Source organism: Pteronotus mesoamericanus, unplaced genomic scaffold, assembly GCF_021234165.1.
Source record: "Pteronotus mesoamericanus isolate MK-2021 breed Mesoamerican mustached bat unplaced genomic scaffold, CSHL_Meso_final scaffold_21, whole genome shotgun sequence".
Classification (NCBI taxonomy): domain Eukaryota; kingdom Metazoa; phylum Chordata; class Mammalia; order Chiroptera; family Mormoopidae; genus Pteronotus; species Pteronotus mesoamericanus.
This window is the reverse complement of record NW_026555310.1, coordinates 26,585,890-26,611,582: the sequence shown is the minus strand read 5'-3', so window position 1 is coordinate 26,611,582 and position 25,693 is coordinate 26,585,890. Positions and strand designations below refer to the sequence as shown.

At 35.3% G+C, this 25,693-nt stretch overlaps 1 protein-coding gene across 1 annotated transcript in view; it reads right to left on the bottom strand.

Moving 5' to 3' along the window:
- The window catches only part of RERG (RAS like estrogen regulated growth inhibitor), a 100,131-nt gene that overhangs the window by 8,752 nt on the left and 65,686 nt on the right, over positions 1-25,693 (bottom strand). Inside the window, exon 3 of the mRNA XM_054591398.1 lies at positions 2,053-2,109. Coding sequence (XP_054447373.1) covers positions 2,053-2,109 — 57 coding nt within the window. The remainder of the gene's footprint in view (positions 1-2,052; positions 2,110-25,693) is intronic.

Genomic DNA, 25,693 nt, shown 5'->3' with positions numbered 1-25,693 from the left:
GAACAAGCAATAGATAATGATTGATTTTTTAAAAATCTAATACATTTTTAGATCCAAATACATCATCTTACAATTAGATTCTGGCTATATTAAAAACCAGTTAAAAACAATTGATGTGGAAAAACAATTTACTTAAAAGCAAAAACAGAGAGGTGTAACCTCTTAAAAGATTGAATATCATAAAAATGTGAATTTTCTCAAAGTAATTTATAGTTTTAATGTGATTTCAATCAAAATTATATCATGTTATGATATAGTTTTAAAAATTGACCTGGAAGAATAAGCTGGTGATTGTAGCCAAGCTTATTTTGTAAAAATGTAAAGAAGGAAGACTTTCTCTACTGGGTATCAATGTGTTCTAAAGAGCACACAATTATCAAGGGCCTGCTACTGGTGTGGGATATGACAAACAGATCTAGAACTGCATCCTGATGTAAATGATTGAATATACCTGTATCTGCAGGTTCTACACCCATGGATTCAACCAACTACAAATCAAAAATACTTGGGAAAAAAGTTTTGTGTTGCTGACATGTACTATGTAGTTAGGCCTACGAAGGTTGCTTCTGTACTGAACACATACAGCTTTTTTTCTTGTCATTATTTCCTATAAAATATCGTGTAACAACCACTTACATTGTATTAGTATTATAAGTAATCTAGAGATAAAGTCTATGTGGGAGGATGTGTGTAGGTTATATGCAAATACTCCATTATTTTACAGAGGAGAACCAACCCCTCGTGAATACCAAGGAGGGCTGACTGTATAAAAGGCAGCATTGGGAGCAGCTGGGAAAGGTGGGGACTATGTAGTAAATAATAGGAGAATAATTGGTCAACTATTTGGAAAAAATGTTAGGTCTTCACCTTGTACTTCTCACTAAAATATGTTCCATATAGATTAAAATGTTAAAGTTAAATAAACATAAAATCATTCTGTCCCCTTAACTGTTCGATTTTCCTTCATAGTACTTATCACTATTGATATACATTTATTTGTTTACTAACTCTTCTTTCTTTACTAGATAATAGCTGAAACAAACAAACAAACAAACAAACCCAGAGGCTTTCTCTGTCCATTCATTTATCCTCAGCAGCTAGAATAATCTGACACATATGGGATTCAACAAACATTTGTTGAATGAATGACTAAAGCAATGGAGGAAGGCAAAAGGGGGAAAACTTCCCTTTTCAACCGACCATATGTAACAACCAAAAAACAAAAACAAAACAGCCCCCAAACAAAGCCGCCCAGGAACCATCTCTGCCCATTTCGGCATCCTGAGTCAGGCCAGCTTGTCCTGGGACACGGTGCCTGAGAGTGAAACAATGTATATCCCTCCCTCCTCTTCTGCATTTCAGAGCTGTTGCCCTTTAGGATACCAACTGTGGTCCTGAAGCATAGCAAACAAAAGCTCAAAGTCTTCATTCAAAGTAAAATCTGAAGCTTAACTTAGAGCCCATGGATTTTTTTTTGCATTATTTTGGAGACAACTAAATATATTTCTAATAAATACTTTGTTTGGACTCTGAAAAATACATGTGATAAATACTTCACATATCAACATTATTGCAATTTTCAAAATACGTATACCATTTGTTTGCTTCTTCTTTTGTACTTTTTACATAGGCTTAAGACAGATTCCTTGGAGATAAGAGAGAAAGGAACGCAATTTATTTATATGTTTTCTCCAAATCAGGATTCACAATTTTTATTTTACTGTTATACTCTCCTCAGCATACCATTTCATCCCACATCAAACCAGCCATGTCCACTGCATCATCTGTCTACCATTGCAATGTTGCCGCATTCCTTAGTGAAAAAGCATCATTTCTACCTACTTCCTTCTTGTCTCTGGTTTGACCTGATTTCGTCATCCATGCAGTAAAACCCATTCAACACATCTAGCTTCTTAGGGGAAGTCTTTGTGTGATTCAATAAAGTGCTTCCAAGACATTTGCAAGGTGCTTAAAAATGTTGCAACAGAGAATGTCACTGTCTCTTTTGAGTTACAAACTTTGGAGAGTAGGAGGAAAGAAAATTTGACCTACCGAGAGTGGGATCATATTCCCAGATGAACCGTTTGGTCAGAAATCTCACTACAAGAGCTGTGGAAAAAAAGAACAACATTTCAAACAAATTTGTTAACTTTCTTACAGGTTTTTATCCTTGTAAGGAAGGAGAAATAGCCCATCCAATTATATGCATTTTATATTTCCTTGGAATACAAACTCAGGGCGCTTATTTATGTTTATTCAAAAATATTTTTCTATTTTATACTATAGCTTAAAAAAACTGATGTAATATTTTACTGGGTTTACTGTGCGTTAATCAATAGCTTAGATTTGTTCCTTTAGTCACAGGGGTAAAAACAAACAAAAAACATGGCAATGTGAAAATGTCCACATGTAGAAATTATAGCCAAACAATGAATTCAGACATAAAGCGGCACAATACAGGTGCCTAAGATTTGAATATTGATAATGATTAATAGAGGAAAGTTTAAAATGTGATATAATTTTCCTGTAAAGAAAGTCAGGGTCAAGATCTGGAGCTGGGCTAAGCACTTCACCTGCATGGTCTCTTCAACCTTCACTTCTTCCCTAGGAGGCAGGTACTAGGATTGGTCCAATTTTTCAGGCAAGGAAACTGAGGCTCTGAGAGATTAATTAATTTACTTGGTCACCTAACTAGTTAGTGGCTGAGTCCGGATTTTCATCCACAAAGTCTGTTTCCAAAGCCTGTAATTTATCCTTTGTGCTAAACTGAATTTAAGGCCTAGGCCATCTGGATAATATTTAACTAGAAGATGAGTCAAAGAAAGAGAAGTGCTGAGATGTGTGGACTCTATTGTCCTTGAAAGTGGATGGGAAACATGCTGAACATTTTTTTAATATTTGTATTGTCGTTGAAAACAGTGATGTCTTTAAGAAATTGTTTTGGAGGAGAAGGTCATAGATATTTAAAAAATGCAATGAAAGCATTGGATTCTTTGTCTGGAGAAATGGGTACACATGCAGTTTGACATATAACTTCAGTGGGCTCATGAGCCCGCTGAAGACCCTAAATGGCCTTCCTGGAATCCCCCCAACCCTGACTAAAGAATCAATGTCTGTCATATTTTATACTTTAAAAGATACTTATTATTTGGGTATTTTTATGGAAATGCCCTGTATGCAGTAGTCTAAAGGTGCTCCTTAAAGAAATGAGACTAGTTAGCTGAAAGTTACTGTCAGTCTTTATCTAGTGCCTGTGTGAGAATCAACAGAGGTCTATATGAACTACCATAGTGTCTTAAATGAGCGATCACAGTGCAACTCACAATGAGAATCTCATAAAACAGACCACAGGCATACGGTGGCTTGGCTGGAGACTAAGAACAGCAATGTTATTTCTAATTACAGAGCGTAAGGCTGGATTCGAGCCAATATTTTTGCAGGGCCTAAAGTAGCAGGCCACTGAGCCTACAATGCTTCCCACAGTGAGCAGCACGGTTTTATCTGCAATTTTCAGAGTCTCTGACTGCTCACCCTCTTGAGACTGAGTGTTTTGTTTTGTTTTTGTTTTTTCTTGCATTAAGAAGTAGTAAGCACCAGATAAATATTTTTGTTTTTATTTTTTAATATTTTCCAACTGTTGAAGTTTTTATGTTTTTTAAAGGATATTTGAATATCAAGTAGAGATCTCATTTAGAATCTATTGGATACATTTAAACAAGTAAAATAACCTTCTTTTAAAATGTCAGTATTTATGAGATGTCAGAATTTTTACACTCTTTGTAGTTAAATTCACAAGGAAAAAAATTAGATATAAGGTAAAAAACATGCAAAAGTTCACATCGTTTTCCAAAATGTTCTTTAAGGAAACATGCAAGTAAAAAATAAAATAAAATAAAGACTGATTAACTAGTCCTATTGCTGATCTTTTTCTTAAATTGAATTTGTTGGGGTGGCATTGGTTTTCAAAACCATACAGGTTTCAAGTGCACACCTCAGTAAAACATCAGGGACACACCGTATCATGCACCCGTCTCTCTGTCCCCATGTCCCCTGCTTTGTCCACCTCCACTAGCCGTCACCCCTTTCCCTCTGGCTAACACCACACTGTTGTTTGGGTCTACGTGTTGTGTATATATGTTTTATGTAGCTCCGTGGTAGAGCACTCGTTTTGCCTGTGAAGCCCCAGGTGTGCTCCCTGGCATCTCCACAAGGGTTCTTCTTCTCTTTTTAAATCAGCAACATCAGTACACGTAACTGCCTGTGCAGTATTCAAAGAGTTTCATTTTTTGTGAGGAAGTGTAGTTTAAACTCTAAAGGTTACAACCCAGAAAAATGCATTTATCTGGCTTCTTCTAGAAATGCACTATTAAAATCAACAAAATTTTCTATGTAACTAATGTTGGAAGTATTCCAGTCTCAAGACTATTAAAACTTTAATCATTTCTTAAAGGAATGTTTCTGAAATGTATTAGACACTCCATTGTTTTCATGACTGAGAATACTGAACATAATGAATCTTTTTATAAAAGTCTGGATCTTAGTTAAGAGCCTTGATTAGTGCCCTGTACCGTTATGTGGCAATACTTTCAAAACCTATAGAGTGCTTGAGGCAAAACAACTCTAGAGTGCTAGGGCTTTGAGTAATTTTAGTTTTTCAATTTATTATACATATAAATGTAATTTTGCTTCCCTCAAATACTGTGGCTTTCTCTTTTTATGCCACGGTCACTGAGATTATCTCTACTAACCTATCTCTTCATCTACTTTGTTACTTTTCCTATTCCAAAGACTGATGAGCCATACTGAGAAGCTTGTTAGCATTTTGTCTAATATTGGAGTAAATTGAATTAGTTCTGCAGTTCCATTCTAAGGAACTTGTTCTGTTGATAGAACTGTTGATAGAAATATGATTCTGCTATATCTCTGAGGTAGGACATTTGTTGTTGATAAGTGGTTCCTGCTGACTTCTTTGTTATTGGCTCAGCTTAGATAGCCCCCTTCCAGCAGGGCAGTGTTGCTGTGCTTAATACCGAAATCAATATAAACATTTTTTACGTCCTTTGTAAAGAGAGCCACATCATTATTTGACGGTTGCTTTAACAATAGAATCATACATTTGTTTAGAAACCCAATCTCTTTCAACTGTATTAAAAAGCATAAAGACCACTTTGAAAAAGTGATGTGTCATATGCTTTTTCTTTGAAAGTGTGTTTTCATCTCTCTCACAGATTTTTCATGGAAAAGACAAACATGTTTTCTATTTTTAGTTTTTCAGTAATATTTTATTTTAAATTATTAGTCTAAGGATTGCAAATAATTTTACGTCTGTGGGTATGATATCTGTTAAAGACTCTATTATTACTTAAATCGTGACTGAGGTGCGGGGGCGACATTTCACCATTTACTGATGTAATTACAATGGGTCGCCATATTACCTAGCCCCCGATTTTCTTGTAACTTTATCATGGCATACCATGTGCATATGCGACAGGTCCTACCGCCTCTCCCCCGCCACCACTACCGCTCTCATCACGCTTTCCCCTGTTAACCATAATGCACTTGCTCCCTCAGTGGTGTCCCTACTGCACCCCAGAACCCCCTTAAACTACTCTCCACACAGCGACCCATTGACTACAAAAACTCATCGCATGTCACATCTTTGATCCCAATTCTCTCTGATCTCATCTCATTGGATAAATATGCATTGAGTACCTACTCTGTTCTGTTCTAGGTGTTTGGACTAACCTAGCAAACAATGCGGATTAAGGTCCCTGACTTTACAGAGTAGTAGTTTATATTCTACTAGGAGGAGACATCCAAGTAAAAATGGTTAAGTTATATAGTACAATAGATTGGAGGTGATATGTGCTATGGGATAAAAATATAGAGCAGGGTAAGGGGAATTCAGCAATGGGGGTTGAAGATGTGAGATGTTATTCCAGACGGGGTAACCAGGGTAGTCCTCACTACCCATCAGAAAGATGATACACAAAAGAGATGAAGGAAGATATCTGGGGAAATAGTCTTCCAGGAAGAAGAAACAGCCAGTGCAAAAGCCTTAAGGCAGGGCTGTGTGATAGACACGGCTCAGGGAACAGTGAGCAGGCCAGTGCGGCTAAAGCAGAATGAGCAACAGCCCGTGGAGCAGGAGATGAGGTCATTTCCTGCCGCTCTCCCAGTCAGGCATTCCATAGGCACACTACTGCTCCTACCACCACCACCAGGCTAATAACACTGAAAACAACCGGAATCCTTATTTATTATTATTATTTTACTTGATTCCTTCTTTAGAATGTATATTCCATGGGGGCCTGAAATTTGTTTTATTCATCACTGTTTTCTAGTGTCTAGAAGAGTATCTGACTAGCACACAGTAGACTAATAAAATACTTGCTAAATAGAAGAAAAAGGTATATAATATAAATCCAAGTCACAGCTTACTTTCCTTAACCATTAAGTAATAACCAGGCATTGAGAGAATCAGCAGAAAGACTGACACAAGAGAACTCACAGCAAAATCATGTCATTATTCTATAACTTTTTCTAAAAAGGTTGCAAGACTTTATAATCTGAAATGTCTTGGCTGTTTAATTATTCATATACAAATTATGCTTCTATAGTTTATTAAAATAGTTACTGTAAACTTGATCTAATTTTCTTTTTAATACCCCATCCTCTCCATCCCTGCTATTCTGAGCAAGATTTTCTTTAAAAATAAAGTGATGGTATTGATAACCTTCACTTCCTCTAAGGGTCTAATATAAGGTCTTTTTTTCTCCAGAAGTTTTAAGGTTTAACATGTTTGATTGGTTAGAGTTAAGTCTCTGCATTCTGAAATCTCTGATTTTCTTTCCATTGCCTTGAAAACCCATATCTTTTCACCAAAGAAGACAAACATATCTAATGGTTAATCTAGAGAAGAACATTTTCCTCATTTTGCCTAATTTATAACCTACTTGGATAATTATTCCTCATATGTGGTTTATTTTTGGTATTACTGGCAATGAATTTCATTATTATCAATAAAAGCCAGTTTCTAAAAAATGAAAAATTCACTAAGTAGAATTTAATTCATTGAAATATTATTTCAAGTGACATCAATGTCATAATTCAATAAGATAATATTCTATTTATAAGCAAGAGCTAAAAAGCAAAGTTTCTACCTTAAATTTCTAAAGGGTAACAAATCAGGGCCAATTATTTAAAATAATTCCTGATGTCATTATCAAAAAAAGGCAGACATCAGAAGTACCAACTTTAATGATCAAAATAATATTTAAAAATAAAACTTGATTTGATATGATCTGTAGAATAAATCTTTTAGAAAGACATGAACTTTTCAAGGTAAATAAAAACAAACACACACAGTATTCTTACACTCTAAAAAAAACTTGAGATATACTTAAGAGAAATTCAGAATGACTTCCAAATGTTACTTTTTAAACTCATGTTCTAAAAAATCTTGTTATTTCAATATTTTTCACTTATACAATTCATGCATAACCTGATTAACAGCGTATGTATTTATTGGATTGGCCAAAAAGTTCGTTTTTGTTATAAAATAAAAACCACATTTTTAATGTACACCGATAACTTTATTGATTTGGACATTTTGAGTATGTCAGCTATCTCCCACATGGTGTAACTCTGATTGCTCTCAATTAATGTCTCGATTTGATCACTGTCAACTTCAACTTGTCTACTGACCATAGAGCATTATCCAGTGAGAAATCAGCATGAAACTTTGCAAACCACTTTTGACGCATTTGATCAGTCACAGCATTTTCTCCAGACACCACACAAGTCTATTTTTTGTATTTCAGTTATGTTTTTACCTTTCTTGAAGTAATAAAGTATAATATGCCAAAAATGTTGCAAATTTTCTTCTCTCTTCAATATTAAAATGGCTACACAAAAATTTACCAATTTTGATGTTTTTTTAAATGTGCACTTACATGACAGCTGTCACAATGCAATCTAACAAAATTGTTTCAAATAAAGACAACTAAGCACTGCTAGAGCCATCTTATGGGGAAAAAAAAAAGAACACATTTTTTTGGCCAACTCAATATATCCTCATATGTCTTACAAATTGTGAATGATCTGAGGTTGGAGTTTAAGTCTTGTCCATTATATTTAATAAGGGCTCAATAAATATTTGAGAAATGAATGAGGAAAAAATTAAAATTTGTGTAAGTTATTTGATTCCCATATTACTATTGTATTCAGGCCTGTACTGTAGCAGGTTTTTATTATTTGAAAAACAAAATTCTTTAAAATAGAACTTCCATTGAATACATATCACTACTTTTCAGGTTCACTGCCTAGTTGAGATGTCTACTGACAACCTGATTGGTCTACCCACATTGCAAACTTGATCGACGGAAGGGCAGGACCCGCCATGCCTCTTTTCTTAGGCCAGAGGGGAACCACTATCTTTGACTTCATACTTTGACCTAAGTTTAACTTTAACACTTGAATGGTCAAAAAGCTTAAGGGAAGTACAAATAAGCAAACTTAGAAATACAGGGTGGGACAGAAGTAGGTTTAGAGCCATTTGTATGGAAAATAATACAATAATTAACAAATAATAATACAAGAATAAGCTCTCTGTATTAACAACTGTAAACCTACTTTTGCCCCACCCTGTATAAAGAGAGTTTTACTCTGGATTTTTGGAGATAGCTTATATTTGATTAAATTTATTTTGTGGAACTAAATAACAATTTATTAATCATATTAACTGTTGGGTTAAAGTATATATATGCTTAGAAAATATCATTAGGTAAGTTTTAGCTATGTTTTAAATAAAAACATGAATGGGACTTCTGGAATGCTAAATATCAAAAAGGAAGTGTGTATTGAATACTGACTACAAGCTTATTTATTTCTCATAAACATTCATAAAAATAGGAATTAATGTTTCTATTTTATACATTAAAAAACCTGAACTTAAAAGTAAATCAATTTGTCTATTTCACAGAGAGCAGTTAAGTGACAAACTGAAATTGAACCTTGTTTTTTATTTTTTTACTTTAAAACTCATATTTTTTTGCAATACTTATCACTATATTTTAATATTTCTATGAATAGGATTGAATTCGGACTGGTTGAAATGATTTTCCATATGAACACTAACCTTATGGAAAGGCATGCTTCGAAAAGTGCATTTTTGTTCATGACTGGATTTCTTCATCTTTAGTAGTGGGAATATCCATGATCAGAAACCATGGCAACACAGAAAGAGAGTACAAATTTCAAGGAGCAGGAAGGAAACTCATATAAATAAGATTTTTGTTTTTCTCTTGAAGAGGCCTTTAAGGATGCAGCAAAGTAGGAAAATAAGAATATAATGATATAGACATAGAGTAGTATGTGATGAGCAACTGTTTCTTTACTCGTTTCCTCAGTCATTAACAAGTTTATTCTCTCAACAACAAAAAATAGGATGCCAGGAACCATTTTAGGCAATGAAGACAGCAAAGAAAATAAAATACAGTTCTTATTCTTGAGGAGCTGAGAGTCTGCATCTGGGCAAAAAATAAAAAGAACATGGATAATTTAGAATATTATCCTATTTAGGTCCTGTAAAGGTGTCTAGCTCAAAAAAAAAAAAAAAAAAAAAAAAAAAGGAAAGAAGGAAGACCAGACTGAGGTGAGTCTAACTGACTTTAATGTCTTGTGGCAGGGGAGTGGGGAGGGGAGGACAGGAATCAAACCAATACATGTTTTCTGGAAGAGAAAATGTAACAGATAAAAATCAGAGTAATATGTATAAAGTGTCAATCCTATGACCACATATATGGGTTTCACACACATTTATTTAACCAATAAATATTTATTCAACGTTGTGTTAGGCACCAGAAAAAAGCAAGACAGTGAATCTCCTATGCAAGATATTAGAAGTGACTTCATATTAGAGCTTCAACTGTGGGCTGAGTCTTGGGTGAATAAAAGCTTACTATTTTAGGAAGAGCATTCCAAGCAAAGAGCATCATGTTCCAAGCCTAGACATGGGAGAGCCTGGATCAGTTAGGAATCATATGCTGTTTAGGGCAGGTTGAGTGATGTCAGGTGGAGCTAGATGGGGAGTACATTGTGAAGGAGCTTATCCATCACATTGAGGAGATCGGACTTTACTCTGAATTATATGGACACAAGAGCTCTGGGTAGGGGGATGACTCAATTTGATCTTAGTTACCTATAAAAATTGTTCATCGACTAGATATAGAGAGTTATGAAGACAGATTAATCCAAATGGGAAAAAAGCCTGGGTGTATCATTATTCTCTGAGTTAGAATATAATAAGGAAATGAGTTCAAGTGAAGTAAGGTTGGACTCAAACCTGTTGAAAATGAGATATTAATGAAAATATCCAGGTAAAGAAATTCCATCCATCCATCCATCCATCCATCCATATTATATCCTTCCTTTCATACATTCAATATATATGTATTGAATATCTGCCATGTCCCAGGCACTTCTTGACACTCCCACAGGCAGCTGACATTGTAGCCTGAAGCTGCAGGAAGTGATCACTGCCAGAGTGACACTGTCCTGTGCCTGGTAAATGCATTGGGCATGTATAAGATGTCCCATGTGCATAGTCTAAAGTAAGAGAAGCAGATTTAGCACAGAATTTTATTTTCAGTCCCATGCCATGGTGATCTCCATTACTTCCTATGTCCTCCCCTCCCTAACTCTTCAATATTTCTAGCTGAACTAAAAAAAAATTACCAGATCAGCCAGGCGACAACATTTTGTTCACGTAGCTGTAGTTTCTAATGTAGCCCCATTCCCACCTCCTACCTCTCCAGCTCCCTTTCTCTATTCCTGTACCAGTCAAAATAAATTGGCATAAAAAACTTTGAAGCCCCATAAAATAAGACATTAAGCAATTTAATGGAAATTTAAAATTAATATAATATAAAAGTGGATGCTTTATAATGCCAGAAGTTAAAATGAGAAGCAAATAAATTCCAGATGGGGGTCTAGGGAGTGCTTTTAAATTACTGTGTTTGCTTAAGCCAGAAAATTTTGACATCCTGCATCTGACAGAAATGTCACCTTGAGAAAGAGTTACAGGATAAATTGTCATTGTTCTGCACAAAGAATTTCCTAAAGATAAATGGTGTAATCTCTGATAATTATTAAGGAAGTGCTCTTGTCTCTCAAAACTTTGCCTGGTAGTCCAGCTTCAGGGCCTTTCAAATCCGAAAATTGACTTTTTGCTACAGAATAAGAAGTAAAGGTTAACGTGTGTATATATATTTTTTGTTTTATTTTCTTTTTAATTTTTCTTTCTTTTTAGGTAAAATTTAATTTGATAGTGACAACTGGTTGAAATGACAAGCGAGAATGGGAAAAATGGCAGGACCATGACTTGCAGCTTCCGGTATCTTTGAGAGGATGCAGAGGTATGCAAATGCTTATAAAGAATCTAAAAATCAAGAAAAACCTTTATTTTAAAATTAAAAAAATTAAGTTGTATGGTTAAATAAAAATAAATTCTTTGTGGATTTAAACTAAAAGTAGAAACAACCAGAATTAAATTTGGAATATGGTAACCACCTGATGTGGTTTTGTCTTTTCACTTGTATCTTAAAAGTTAATAAATCAAAACCTATAGATTCTGTGCCCAGGAACTCAAGCCAATTTTATATAACTTGAAAATTATTATTCATATTAATTATGAGTGATGATTAAGAAATAAATTACTAAATTTCCCAAATGAGAGTTTAAATTGAGTAATTTATAATTTGTTATTATTTAAATCATAAATAACATTTTACACCAAGGCATCATATTTAAATAAAATTATTTGTATTGTATTAAATATTTTCTAAATTTTTAAGAGATTTGGTTATAAAATTTGGATTTTTAATTTTTACTTTTTCTGGAAGAGGAAACATGTATGTTAATTCTGAATTTTTAAATGCTTATATTAATAGAGCACATAAAAATTGGTAACTGGAAATATGTGGACTTTGTTGAGGTATAAAAATGATGCCAAGGGCTAAGTGTCCCAGAAAAGCAGAGAAATATCTCGCATAATTCCGCTGTATGGCTTCTTTAATAAAGAACCAAGGATTTTACACATTACTCTGTTTATACATACCATCCTGCTCCAGGCTCATTTTGTTTCCTGCCCGTGCGGGCACATGGAGATTTCCTGGCTCTGACTTGAGCCGGGGAGTGTGGGGGTTCCCGCTGCCCATGGAGTGTCTCCATTGGCAGCCTCATCACACTTCTCCTGCTGTCTTCATAACCTCTTAAAAGCAAAACCAGGAGACTTCAAAAGTCATAGTGTGTACGGAGAACTGGAGCCTGGCAAAATGAGTGTAAGTGAGAGGAACTGTGAGGGGTTGGCCTGGAAAAGTATCCACATTATGAAGAGCTTATAGACCAAGCTCAGAAATGTATAATTATGTTTAAAATGATGAGAAACCATTAAAGTATTTTGATATCTATTAGAGTATAATAAACACAAAGATGACACGATCATCTTTTTGTTTTATAAAGGTCACTGCTGTTTCGGGGCCAAGGTGAATTGGGTGGATGCAGCGAAGGCTGGAGACAGGAGGAGTTATTAAGGAGCTACTCCAAAACTACAGAAGGAAAACGAACAGACAAAGCAATACAAAAATGGCGCCTCCTTTGCTCCTCCTATTCATTAGTTAATGTGTCAAGTCATAATTAAAATTATGCAGCATGTGGTCGATTCAGGTTGACTTTTTTCACCTAGCAACATATATTTAAGGTTCTTCCACATCACATCCTGACTATTTCTATTTATTGCTGAATATTCCAATGTAGGGATATACGACAGTTTGTTTATCCAGTTACCAAATGAAAAATTTTTGATTGCTCCGATTTTTGTCAATTATGTTTTGGCTGTAAACATTTGCATGAAGGTATTTATATATAGACATAAGTTATCAGACCACTTGGGTAAAGATTTAGAAGCATAATTTTTGGGTTATGGTAAGATTACGCTTAGCTTTATAAAAAACTGCCAAACTGTTTCCCAAAGTGGCTATACCAGTTTGCATTCCCACCAGAGATGAGTGAGTCTCTCTTGTTTCATACCCTTCTAGCATTTCACATTGTCAGTTTTGTTTTGATTTGGCGGGGGTGTGGAGGGTGGTTTACTATTCTTATAGATGTGTATTATTATCTCATTTCCTTGCAATTCTCTAATGAAAAACGATGTTGGGGATATTTTCATATGGTTGTGTGCCATCCATATGTCTTCTTTGGTGAGGTGTATGATCAGATCTTTTGCCCATTACTTAGAAATAGACTATTTTTAGAGCAGATTTAGGTTCTCAGCAAAACGAAGCAAGAAATAAGAGTTCCCATATACCTAATACCCCTTCACATGCACAGCCTCCCTCACTACAAACATTCCACCCTAGAGTGGTACATTTGTTACAATTGATGAACCCACATTGAGACATCATTATCACCCAAAGTCGATTGGTTACGTTAGGTTTCACTCTTGGGGTTGTATATTTTATGGGTTCTGCAAGTGTATAATGACATATAATCACCACTATAGTTTCATACAGAATAGTTTCACTGCCTTTAAAAATCCTGTGCTTATTAATCCCTTCCTCCTTCATAACTACTGGCAATCAGTGATATTTTTATTGTCTTCACAGTTTTGTCTTTTTCTAGAAGGTGATATATTTGGAATCATGTAATATATAGTGTTCCCAGAAGGTGTTATTTACTTAGTAATAAGCATTTAAGGTTCCTTCATGTCTTTTCATGGCTTGGTAGATCATTTCTTTTTGGTACTTAATAAAATCCCATTGTCTGGTTATGCCACAGTTTATTTATCCATTCACCCACTGAAGGACATCTTGGTTGATACCAAGTTTTAGCAATTATGAGTAAAGCTGCTATAAATATCCATGTGAGGGTTTTTTTGTTGTTTTTTTTTTTTTTGTGGATACATGTATTCAACTCCTTGAGTAGATACCAAGGAGCATAATTGCTGGGTTGTGTGATCAAAGTATGTTTAGTTTTGAAAGAAACTGTCAAAATGTCTTCCAAAGTGGTCGTACAGTTTTCAGTTCCCACCAGCAATGAGTTCCTGTTGCTCCACATCTTTGCCAGCATTTGGTGTCAGTGTTTTGATTTTGGCCATCGTAATAGATGTGTAGTGGTATCTCATTGTTTTCAATTCTTTAATGACATAAGGAACATTTTTTATATAGTTATTTGGCTTCTGTATATATTCTTTGGTCAGATGTCTGTTCAGATCTTTTGCCCATTTTTAAATCAGATTTGGGTTGCTTTTTGTTTTTGGTTTTATTTTTTTGTTTTTTGTTTTTTTTTTTGGATTGGAGTTCTAAGAGTTCTCCATATATTCAGTGGTCCCCAGCTTTTTTGTTTTTAATTTTATAGAAGTTTAGTTTATTTAGTTCATGGATCATGCCTTTAGTGTTGTACTAAAAAAATCATTGCCATACCCAAGGCCACTGAAATGTTCTCCTATGTGGTGTTCTAGGAGTTTTATAGTTTTACATTTAAGTCTATGATCCATTCTGAGATAATTTTTGTGAAGAGTATAATCTCTGCATCAAGATTCTTTTTTTTTTTTTTTTTGATGTATGATTGTCCAGTTGTTTCAGCACCATTTGTTGAAAAGACTTTGTTCCTTTTTCAAAGATAGTTGATATTTTTTGCGTGGACTTATTTTGGGGCTCTCTATTCTGTTTCTTCAGTCTGTTTGTCTATTCCTTCATAAATACCACCTTGTTTTGATTACTGTAGCTTATAGTATATCTTGAAGTGAGGTAGTAATTGTCCTACAGCTTTCTTCTTCTCTTTCAATATTGTGGTAGCAAACCTGGGTCTTTTTCTTATATAAGCTTTAGAATCAGTTTGTCTGTATGCACAAAATAATTTGCTCGGATTTTGACTGGGATTGCATTGAGTCTATATATTAACTTGGGAACTGTCATCTTGACAATATTGAGACATAAAAATGGAATTTATATAGTTCTCTTTGATTTATTTTATCAGAGTTTTGTCATTTTCCTGATATACATCTTATACATATTTTGTTAGAGTTGTTCCTAAGTATTTCATTGGGTACTAATGACAATGACACAGTGTTTTAGTTTAATTGTTCATTGCTGATACATAGGAAAGTGATCAACTTTTGTATACTAACCTTGTATCTTACAGCCTTGCTATAATTACTTATTAGATCCTGGAGGTTTTTGGTGGATGTATTGTTTCAGATTTTCTATGTAGATGATGACATCACTGTGAACAAAGGCTTTTATTTTATTTTACTTTATTTTATTTTATATATTTTATGTTATTTTATTGCCTTATTATATTAACTGAAATATCCAGGACAATATTGAAGAGATGGCTGAAAAGATCACCCATCTTGACCCTGATCTTAGCCTTGATCCTGATCTTAGCAGGATAACTTCTAGTTTATAATAATTAAGGACGATGTTAACTATAGGTTTTTGTAACTGTTCTTTGTCACTCTGAGGAAGTTCCCCTCTACTCCCCTTCTACTCCCCTCTACTCAAGTTTTTACCATAAATGGCTGTTGGATTTTGTCAAATGCCTGCATCTATAAATGTAATCATATGTGTTTTTCCTTCTTTTGCCTATTCATATGATATATACATTAATTGATTTTTAAGTGTTGAACTAGCCACAAATGTGGGCTAAATCCCACTTGATTATGATATATAATTATTTTATAGGTTTTTGGATTTGGTTTGTTAATTTACTTTTAAGCCATGTCTTTATATTTAAAGTACAATACCATAGTTGGCTTTCTTTTTTGGAGACAACATATAGTTGTTGTTTTCTTTTTTTTTTAATCTATTCTGATGATATCATTTATTTGATGTATGGAGATCATTCACTTTTAAAGTGATTATTGATATAGATTAATTGATGTTTACCATGTTTCTAATTATTTTCTACTTGTTGAAATTATCATTTCTTATTTCTCCTTTCTTCTTTTTCTGGCTTCTGTGGATTTAATTTAAAATGTTATTTATATAATGCTATTTTTACTCTTAGCATACCAACATACTTCTTTTTGAAAAAAGTTAACAGTTTTTCTAGCATTTACAATATACATATACAACTAATCCCACTTTAAAATAATTCTGTATTGCTTCATAGGAAGAGCAAGTTACTTTATAACAGGGCATTTACAATTCTACTCTCCTATCTCTTATAAGATTAGCTATTCATTTCACTTATTCAGATGCTATAACCACCCTGTTCATTGTTACTATTATTATTTTGAGCTATAGTCATCTATTAGGTCAATTAATAATAAGAAACAAAAAATATTTTACCTTCATTTATTCCTTTCAATGCTTTTCCTGTTTTAATGTAAACCTGAATTTCTGAGCTGTATCATTTGTCCTCTCTGTGAACAACTTCTTTTAAGATTTCTTGCAGGACAGCTCTGCTAATGATGAATTCTGTCCATTCTTATTTGACTGAAAATATCTCTGTTTCTCCTTTACTTTTGAAGGATAATTTCACTGGATATATAATTCTAGGTCAGTGATTATTTTTCTTTTAACACTTTAAATATAGCACTACACCCTTTCCTTGTCCTGTTTCTGATGAGAAGTCCAATATACAATTTTAATGCTTGTTCCTTGATAGGTGAGATAACCTCACCCTACACCCATTTTTTTCTGTTTGAGTATGTTATGCCTATGTGTATGTTTTTGGTGTTCTCTGAACTTTTTGGATCTACAGCTTTGGTGTCTATCATTAATTTTGGAATATTCTCAGTCATTATTATTTCAAGTATTTTTTCTGCCCCATTCTCTTTATTTTCCTTATGATATTCCAACTGTATACATTTTACACCTTTTGAAATTACCCTAGAGTTATTAGCTGTTCCATGGGATTTTTTTTCCCCTTCACATTTCATTTTGGGAAGTTTCTATTTACATATATTGATGCTTCCTGACTCCTCTGCTTGTATTACCCATGTACTCTTACATGTTGTCTACTTTTTCAACTAGAGACCAGTTCATAGTTCCATCAGCTTCTGTCCAAGTAAACTAATCTTGACATCATTTTCTATATTTACCTGTCTCAGCAACTTCAAATTTTTAATGGCCCAAGAAAAGCAATGATCTTGTTTGTTCAGCATTTATCTTGTTGTAAGTAGGTTCCAGAGTTCCCTTACTATGTTGGTATCACTGCCTCTTCAATATTCTCTCCCCTTTCTTTCATCTCTGCCATGCATTATATATATTCTAGGATTTTTGAAGTGTGTAATAACACTAAGATGAATTTCATTGATCTTCACTGGTACCATGGGACTTGAAAACAGAATTCAAAGACAAGTATTTTACATTTCCCAATTAGTTTTAGTTTATTTCTAACTTTTTCAATTTACTCATATTCACCTAACTTGACAGATTTTATAAGAAAATGTAGTGTGTGTGTGTGTGTGTGTGTGTGTATAATCACAAACTTTTGATTATGCTCTATTAATAATGTTAGTTTTTTACATACTTATCAATTTATGTGTTATCTTTTAGCCTTAATAATCCCAGAGCCACTGCTTTGTTCAAATTAGAAGGCTGCACTTCAGATTAACTTTGTTAATCTTTTCTTTTCACTACAAATGACACAAGCATGTTCTCCTGATAGCAATTTATTTAAGAGTGAATTGTCAGACAAAACTAAAACATAACAGCTAGAAATTTATGGACACAGAGCAACGACTGGAGTATTTTATAATAAGATTTCACTTTATATTTCATCTGTTTTATTCCATTTATTCTGAAATAAATTAATTTTAAAAGCTCACCAAATCATTGTTATGTTTATTTACTGTGTACATGATTCCTACACAGATGTATGGTTGATAAGGGTCATGTGGTATGATTTAAATGTCAATTATAGGTTATTGGTGGTAATTTATCAATGAGTCTCTTTTCTGTTTTGCTTTTTCTAGTGTTTCTCTGGAGAAGAATACTACTTTGGGTCATAAGGAGAGAAAAGAAAGAAAAGGTGGTGGAGGAGAAATAAGTGTAATACCAGTCTCTCTCATTAAAACTCTTTAAAAAGTCATTGGCATATCTTTATACACACACTCTGAAACCATATTGTCATCTGTTATGTTCTAATTTTAAAGCATTTGGCAGAGATCTTGACACATATGTTGACACAATTATACAACTTAATCAGCTCTCTTCTAGCTGTTCCAAACTCATTCATTCTTTACAGTGTGGGATATAAAAGCAATCTGCCCCATAGCAGGTAGTACATTTGAATACAGAAACAGAGTGTCCTCAAAGAACCCTGATTTTAAATCCAAGGGATTTGGCTCTTCATCGGTACATGCTCTTCTGGGGAGGCAGGAGAGATGGATGTTATATTAAAGTGGTAGGTCATGTTGGTGGCTATTACCAAATGCCATATATCTATAATGCCATGTATATAATATATAATGATATGATGCCAGATTTGAATTGGGTTGGCCAAAAAGTCCATTTAGTTGGTTTTTTTTTTCTGTAAAATAAAAGACACATTTTCCATTTTTACTAATAATTTCATTGATTTATTGATTTGGATATTTTGAGTGTGTCAGCTATCCCCCACATGGTATAACATTGATTGTTCTTAATTAATGCCTTGATTTGATCACTATCATCTTCAACTATTCTACCTGACCATGGAGCATTGTCCAGTGAGAAATCTCCAGCATGAAACTTTGCAAATCACTTTCGGCACATACTATCAGTCATAGCACCTTCTCCATACACTGCACAAATCTTTTTATTTTTTTGCATTTCACTTGAGTTTTTACCTTTTTTGAAATAATAAAGCACAATATGCTGAAAATATAAAATATTTTCTTCTCCAATATTAAAATGGCTACACAAAAATTCACCAATTTTGATAAGTTCTTACACAATCTAACAAAATTGTTTAGAATGAAGTTAAAGAAAACTAAGCGCTACTAGAGCCATCTTACAGGAAAGACCAAATGAACGTTTTGGCCAATGCAATACTTAAGTGCACTAAAAATGAATTCAACAGTAATTGAAGATTTCTTCCATAGAATAACTATAGAAAAAATAAAGGCTATATATTATTTTCTGTGAACTTTAGAGTGTGAGACAAATGTTCATATGTTTAACCTATTTCATTCATTCATGCAAATGTTTACTAATCACTATTATGTGCATGACATTGTGTGAGCTGGTTACTGAGTAACAGCACTTGTCCTGAGGGTTTGTTGTCATTGTTGTTCATTCATTCCATATGTATTGAGAAACTACAATGCACCAGACTCTTTAAAACCCAGAGAGGTAACCAAACAGACCCAAGTTTCATCCCTGAAGCTTTATGGTCTTTAGAAAAACAAATATTAAATCCAAAAACAAGTAAATAGTGTGCTACAGGGTGATAAGTCCTATGTAGAAAAGCAAAGCAGAGAAAAGAGAAAGGAGTAGAGGGTTGGAATGGTGTACATTTTAAGAACAATGATCAAGGAATGCTTCACTGATAAGATGTCATCTTGGCAGAAACCCAAAGTGGGCCATCTAAATATCTGGGGGAGAGCAAATGCAAAGGCCCTGAGGCAGAAATACACTCTGCACAGTTACATAAAAGGAGGTCGCTATTGTGGCTGGAGTAGATATAAGGAAGGAGAGGGAGAAGTGAAGGGGCGGGTGGGGAGGAGGTCACGCAGAGCCCCGCAGGTGAGTGTAAGGATGTTGACTGGAGGCAGAGAAACATCAGACGACTGTGAGGAAAGAAGTGATGCTCAACACCCTGAGAACACCAAAACGCCAATACAAAAGAACCTATGCACCCCAATGTTCATAGCAGCACAATTTACAATAACCAAGTGTTGGAAGCAACCTAAATGCCCATCAGTAGATGACTGGATCAAAAAATTATGGTACATATACACAATGGAATACTACGCAGCAGAAAGAAAAAAAGAAGTACTAAACTTTGCGACAGCATGGATGGAACTGGAGAGCATCATGCTAAGCGAAATAAGCCAGGGGGCGAAAGACAAATACCATATGATCTCACCTATAAGCGGAACCTAACCAACAATGCAAAGAAGCAAGGCAAATATGACCAGCAACACTGAAAGGAAAAGAAATCAACAGAGACAAGAGGGAAGGGGGGGGCAGGGAAAGGGAAGGGAAGGGGAAAGTCAAGGAACATATAGCAAGGACTCATGGACAAAACCAAAGGGGAAGAGCTGAGGGAGGGAAAGTGGGAGGGGGCAAGGGAAAGAGGTGGGGGGAAGGCAGAGACAAATGTATTTAAAAAGTAAATAAATTAATTAAAAAAAATAAAAAAAATAAAAAAATAAAAATAAAAAAAAAAGAAAGAAGTGATGCTATCGCATTGCTGTGTGGATGATACACTATGAGAGTGAGGGCAAGGCAAGTAGAGGGGGGTAGAGGGAGGGAGGCGGGGAACAAGGAGAAGGTTATTGTGATAACTGAGATCATGGCAGCTTGGACCGGGGAGTGGCAGTGGAAGTGGTAGGAAGTAGATTTGCTTCTAGATGCTGTGGAGTGCGAGAGAAAAAGAAGAAATTGGGAGGATGAAGTGCCATTTCCTGGGATGAGGAGAGACTGTGGGTTCAGAATATTTAGAGGAAGGGTCAGGAGTCAGTTTTGAACAAGATGAGCTTCTGATATGTTTTAGACATGCCAAGGAGATGTTAAGAGGCAGTGGGAAGTAAGAGCTTGGAGTTGAGGGCAGGGATCCTGGCTAGAGATGTAAATTGGCAAGTATGTCAGTATAAAGATGGTATTTAAAGACACCAGACTGGACGAGGTCACCTGGAGTTATCATTTTGTTTGTTGAGACTATTGTAGGGCACACAAATTTAGTGAGATGGATATTCAGTGACTATATAGTAGTGTACCAGATATAGTTTAAATGTGCAATGCTACAGAATCAAGACTAGAACAAAATGAGAGTGGGGGACAATGTGGTGAAGCATTTACTTAAATGTTTTTATTTAGGCAGGAAATTTCTCGGATTTTTTTCCCATTTTTTCCCCCTTTAAACTAGGCCTTGACCTCTGCTTCCCCAAGGGAAGGTAGGCCTGAGCACAAACACAAAGAGAAACCAGATATTTATTCTTGGATTTTAGCATTCCAAAGGCTGAGCGCTTGGCTTTAAAAATTAGATTATAGCCAGAATCCCCTTCACACTCCCAGTCTTTAAATACCCCCATCCTCAGACGCCTGAGATAAATACTTTTCTGGCCTGGGAAGAGATGTGGGGTTAGAGAGGAAAGGGGCAGAGGAATCCCTAAGTAGGTTTGGCACATTTAGAACATGGGGAGAGGGAGGCATCTCCTCCACAGCCTGTCTCTACGCTAAATCTCCCACGGCTAAAGAGGGCCAGCAGGGGCCGCTCATGGGATGGCTGGGCAGATAACTCACCAACGGGCTAGAGAGCTGCAGTCCTAAGAGAACCTAAGACACATCCACATGCTTGCTTGCTCTACGCCTCAGTCGGTGCCAGAGCTGTGTCAGCAGGGTCGGCAGGCCTGGGCACATCCTTTGGTCTGACAGGGTTTTTCCAAAGCAGATGTGCTCAAGTCCATCCATGGATGGCTGCACAGTGGAAAAGCCACCTGCATACCAATGCCAGCAGACACCTCAGGAACAAAAGGCGAAGGACTTCCGGTGCTTACTGTAAGTCCTCATTTGTTATATCTCACTACACGGAGTAAAGAGGAGAACCCTGCACTGACTGACCTGACCATCTATCTGTCCACTTAAACACTCCTGAAATTACAAACCAAACTCACATGAAAATTGACTATTTTAAGTTTCATGTCAGAACACAAAATAAGACTTAACATTCAAAGTAGGTTGTTTTAGAGAAACTTACCAACCACATGGGACCACAGTTGCATAGAAAACGTGTTCACACGCTCTTTGGGAAAAATTGGAGTGCAGGGAAATATAATGCACTGTATTTGGAATGGTAAGAACTGATTTTGAATCCCAGTTCTGTCACTTTCCCTAGAATCTCAGGCAAGGTGATCATGCTCCCTGAGCTCAAGTGCCCTCACTTATAAAAGGAGGGCAAGAAAATGGAGCTCATAGGGCTATTGTGATGATCAAATGTCATGGTATAGGTAAAACTGTTTTATAAACTCTAATGATTCCACAATAAAGGGTAAAGAAACTGCTACAAGGTGCTGCAAAGTATCAGGTTCCTCGTATCGTGGCAAATTCCTAGGTATTTTATATTATAGTTTTATATTTAATATACAGGGTGGGGCAAAAGTAGGTTCACAATTGTTTGTGTGAAAAAATAATACAATTAATAAATAATAATACAAGAATAAACTCTGTTTCATGTACTCACAACTCTAACCTATTTTTGCCTGACCCTGTATAATATATGGCTATTATATTATATTATATTTTTGGCTTTCCTGAGATAGCCTTATTATACTGCTATTGCCTTGGTATAAATTTTAATAACGTCCTTTCCACTCTCAAAAGCATTTTGGTTTAGATGATAAACTACATAGTCACACTATATTTACTGTCCATACAATCTCCTTACAAGGAAAAGTGGTATTTTTTATTCCATAGGTGAGGTTTCTAAAGCTTAAGTGGCTTCAGTAATTTACCTGTGCTCTCACAGCTATTCATCCTGCTTTAGTGAACATCAAATCGGGGTCCATCAGCTTGAAAGATGTATTCTATCTACTGTCCTATAGTATAAGGTATAGTATTACATCTTTGATTTGCAAAAGAGTAGTAGGATGTGTGTGTAAATCGGAGCTCATTCCCTGAAGCACAGAGCACGGAGCCCATTTAGACTGACAGCCGCAAGTCAAGAGCAGAGCCAAGGCTTATCCTTGAATTCCTGAGCAGGAGGCCTCCCGAATCCTGTTTACCTTCAGCGATTTGGCCTTCGCCTTGGCTTGGAAAGCAGTACAAAAGCATGCAGATCAGCTTTAAGCAAATCAACTAAAAAATATTACATTAACAACCCAGCTCTTCAGTTTTATTTTTACTTGGGTTTTATTCAAATATTCTTGAGAGAAAAATCTACATCTTCCTTAAATCTGCCTTTTTCTTGGCTTTCTAAAGCTTTTAATTGTGTCCAGCTTATAAATCTAGTTTAGTGAAGCCTCAAAAAAAAAAAAAAAAAAAAAAAAAAGGGCTCTGTTTGCTTCAATTAAGCCTGGAGTAAAGGTTTATGCCAGATCTCATTTCAACAGAATGGATTCACTATCCCCTCATAAACATTGGATGAAAGTTATAATTATACTGGTGACCAGAAAGACTCTCTGGCTTTGGTTTATAAAATTATGTTATCTTAAGTTAATATTATTAATCAAAAAGATTGAAATGTGGGTCTGAAAATGAACATTATTCCTATTGTAAAATTTGCTTCAAGCAAAAAGCATTTTGCAGCATTGTTTAACTGAAGCTGGGTCTTTACAATTCAGATGAGATGGATATTTGATAGAATGGCCTTTAGTTAATTCAGGCTGAAATAATCTAACAAAGATGGAGGGAAAGAAGAATTATTTTATAACTGTAATTATGCAGATATATTCATTATTGGAATAGTGAGGACTTAAATTATTATCCTCTTGTACTGATAAAAGATGAGAAAACTGCAACTATGTTTTACAATATATGTACATGTAGACCCTGTATTGAAATTATGCTCATACACAGTGCTATCAAAATGTGATGAACATTCAACATCAAACAACGTATCACCCCAGAATGATTAACTGACAACAATATTTGAATTCATTAGAACGTAGGCTGTGAGAAATGTAGGTATTAAGATGCTGACCAACAAACGAGAGTCACTGAATTGTTTTCTACTTGGGAAAACGTATGTTTATAAAATTGGGCCTAATCCTTCTACAATTTATTTACAATAAAAATGTTTTTCAGGGCTCGAACAGCACGGCTACAAATTTTGATGCAACTAGTAATCACACATATGAAACATAATATGTAAAGTACACCCAATTCCCACAGAGGCACATGGAGCAGGGTCCTGATCTGGGATCTGGCTCATGGAGAGAGAGATCCAGTAGATCCAAGGAAACACCGCAGAAATCGAAAGCCGACTTACAGCCCAGGGAGTAAGTGCAATACATTCTTAGATAATGTGAACTGAGTGATAAAAACAAAACAAAAACAAAAACAAAAACAGAGGGAGCTGTTTTCCAGAAGACAAGTTTACAGGTACGTTCAAAACAAATAATAAGTGAATTGTGGGTAATAAAGTTAAAGGACACCCAGAAGTCCAGGCAGATGGGCCACCGCTGGGACTCGGGGCATTTACAAAAGGACCACTGGAAATGCTAACTGGAATAAAACAAGGAGGGGTAAATAAAGAATGCAGACCTGGAAAAAATGGCCTAGGAAGCAGCAAATGAAGCAGAATGCCGGTAGTGATCTGCTCCAGTGCGCCCCCTGCTTCTCAAAGAACGTGGAGCTGCAAACGTCAGAATTCAAGACGCTGGAAACACACTTCTATCCATGTCAGCCCAAGGAGCTTTGTCAGGAATGATTTAGGTGTGTTCATTATTAGGGAGTAACCATGGATGCCAAGGGCAGAGGCACTGACGGGGACATGAAGTGAGTTAGAGAAAGTCGCTTTCACTAACCTACTTATTCCATAGGCATTCAGAGATTTAAAAAAAAAAATACTCATATGCTCCAACTCCAATATTAATATGTCCATTTAGCACCAGAATTGTGTTCTCTGCATGAACGTCAATCCTTTGGACAACAATCCCATTAAATTCATTAGTAGTCTATTAACTGTTAATGTTGTCTCTAACAGTGAGTGGGAAAACCAGGACTGTTAGTTCTTTCTTAAAATCAAGAAAATGTTCGCTTGTTTTTCTATGACTTCATCTCAGGATTTCCTTCTATAAGCTGAATTCTGACACTTAATTCTAAGCATATAAAAATATTAAAATGTATCATTAGACTTAAAGCAAAAAAAAAAAATGTATCCACCTATTTACTATGAAAAAGGGAAACACCATGCTAGGCACTGTTGGCCAGGGAGGGAGACCAGATACAGAAGCACAAGAAAGTATTCATCCTCTGCCTTTGCAGTTTAGGTGAGGAGAGAGGTGTTCATACACCAGAATGCGGCATACAGGTGCAGCACCCAGCAGAATGCGGCCTGTGTTAGATATCAAAGGAGCGGTGTGCCACTCTATAGGAAAGTATAGGAGATTTAATTCTAATGGAGTGAATGCCACTTTAGTAGTTTATCCCAAAATATCTATGGGATGAATGCAGAAAGGTATATGTGATGATTCCTGTGTCAGTATTTAGCCTACGCTTGATTGTGCCAACATATCCATTACTCTGACACTGGATTTGGAGTAATAGAAAGTAAGATATTTAAAAGGAAGTATACATATAGTTTTGCACAAATAATGCCCCTATTTTATTATAAAATCTTTTATTATAAAATCATAAGCATGTAGTTCTGTAACATAATAATATCATACTCCAGCATACCATATGACATTTTAGGCGAAATGTTCAAATTAAAACTATAAATCATTATACTAGTATTATTACCCTACCAACCACACTCAAGCAAGATTCCCTTCTGTCAGACCCTGTATGCGTGTGTGTGTGCATGTGTATATTCCTAG